Source organism: Puntigrus tetrazona, unplaced genomic scaffold (genome assembly GCF_018831695.1).
Source record: "Puntigrus tetrazona isolate hp1 unplaced genomic scaffold, ASM1883169v1 S000000116, whole genome shotgun sequence".
NCBI lineage: Eukaryota > Metazoa > Chordata > Actinopteri > Cypriniformes > Cyprinidae > Puntigrus > Puntigrus tetrazona.
Genome location: NW_025047793.1, coordinates 450,844 through 452,500, shown reverse-complemented (window position 1 = coordinate 452,500; position 1,657 = coordinate 450,844). Strand labels below are relative to the sequence as shown.

General features: G+C 40.6%; 1 protein-coding gene across 1 annotated transcript in view; it reads left to right on the top strand.

Annotated features, from left to right (window-relative positions):
• dym (dymeclin) overlaps positions 1–1,657 on the top strand; it is a 64,780-nt gene extending 63,123 nt beyond the window's left edge. Inside the window, exon 17 of the mRNA XM_043229891.1 lies at positions 409–1,657. Within this exon, the coding sequence (XP_043085826.1) occupies positions 409–558 (150 nt within the window). The 3' untranslated portion in view covers positions 559–1,657. The remainder of the gene's footprint in view (positions 1–408) is intronic.

Below are 1,657 nucleotides of genomic sequence, written 5' to 3'. Positions count from 1 at the left end.
CTTTAAGTTTTAAAAAGAAATTCTATTTAAATGAAAACTGAAAATTATAAAAATAAAAAACACCAAAATCAAAATGTTGATATTTAAAATAAACATGAAGTATAAATATAAGATGAAAAGAATTTAAAGTTTGAACATTTAATGTAATAAAATTAACTTAAAAATCTAAATATTGGAAACTAGTAAAAATTAAACCAAAATTAGAAGGATAAAAATATATTTTTTTGAATTTAGTAAAATGCCATACTGGTATATAAATAACACCAGAATGTTTCTGACTTTATTCTTGAAGGCCATTTATTGCACGAATCTGGGCAAATATTAGATCTTGTGTGTTTTAAAGGTGCGAGAGGTGTTTCACTGAACATGATAATAAAGGTTAAACCATGCTCCGTGTTTCTCCTGCAGAAGTTTCCGGAGCTGAAGTTCAAGTACGTGGAGGAGGAGCAGCCGGAGGATTTCTTCATCCCGTACGTCTGGTCTCTGGTCTTTAACTCCGGAGCGGGTCTGTACTGGAACTCTCAGGGCGTCGAGCTGTTCGGCATGGACTCGCCCTGACGGGACGCCCGGCTCCTCAGGGGTCTGTCCGTGTAAGTGCCTGATCGCAGCCCCGGCGCCGGCTGCACGGGATTCTGGGTCTCCGTCACAGGTCCGGCGTAGCTCAAACACTTCGGCCGATCGCGGCGTTCGTTCGTTCGGATGAAAGACTTCCTGACTGACGGTGAACGTAAATCACGCCTTGGCCCCCTTCTTAAAGGAACAGTTCGCTCAAATATGAATGTTTGCGCTGGTCGTGAGAGCTCGCACTGAAGTGAATGGGTGCCGTCAAAACGTCTTAATAACTGCTTCAGGCGGCACCCATTCACTGCAGAGCATCTGATGCAACGCTGCGGTTTTTTCCATCTTAATCTCTATCTTTAATTCTATTTTGCGTGAACTGTTCCTTTAAGCGGCTGATTATTTATCTCACATCACCGTATATACAGTAAGTTGCAAACGAATCACATTTGAGCGCTTTGGGCTTGTTTTATAGGATGCTTTGCCGTTTTAAATTAACTTATTTATTGTGGTTATACTTAGTTGACCGTATATAATCTACACCCGAGCGAAGAAAAACCAAAACATTTTATATATCCACCCGTTTCTTTCCTGATGTTTTCCGTGCATCTTTTGCCGCTTGGGAAAATGTCCTGCGTTTAGGAGTTAGTTTTTTTCCTAAGCGTAATAATACGTCTTTAGACGCTCCCGTGTGAATGCAGTTCAGCGTATGAATGATGTAAATCACAGATTCAGATAATTGCATGTACAGTGTTGTATAGAGAAAGGCACACTACGTTTGCTGGGTTGTGTTTTTAGGTACAGATGAACAAAGCGTAGGGTGAATATTCCCCCGTTACTGATCCCTGTTACTTCTTGATAAGTTTACTTTTCTCTGCCTTTTTTTGTATTTATCGTTTAGAAAGTATAATTAGTTTCCCTGTGTTCTGCGTAGCGCCCGTTCGTTTCGCATTCGTTCCTGCCGATTTACGTGAAAAGTAAGATGAGGAAGAAAAACGGCAAGGAAATGGCACTGGCCGGAACGAATATGTTGGAAACGAATGAATGGGTTTCGTTGGCGTTGTGAAATATCACCAATAAAATAAGAGCAAAAAACCCC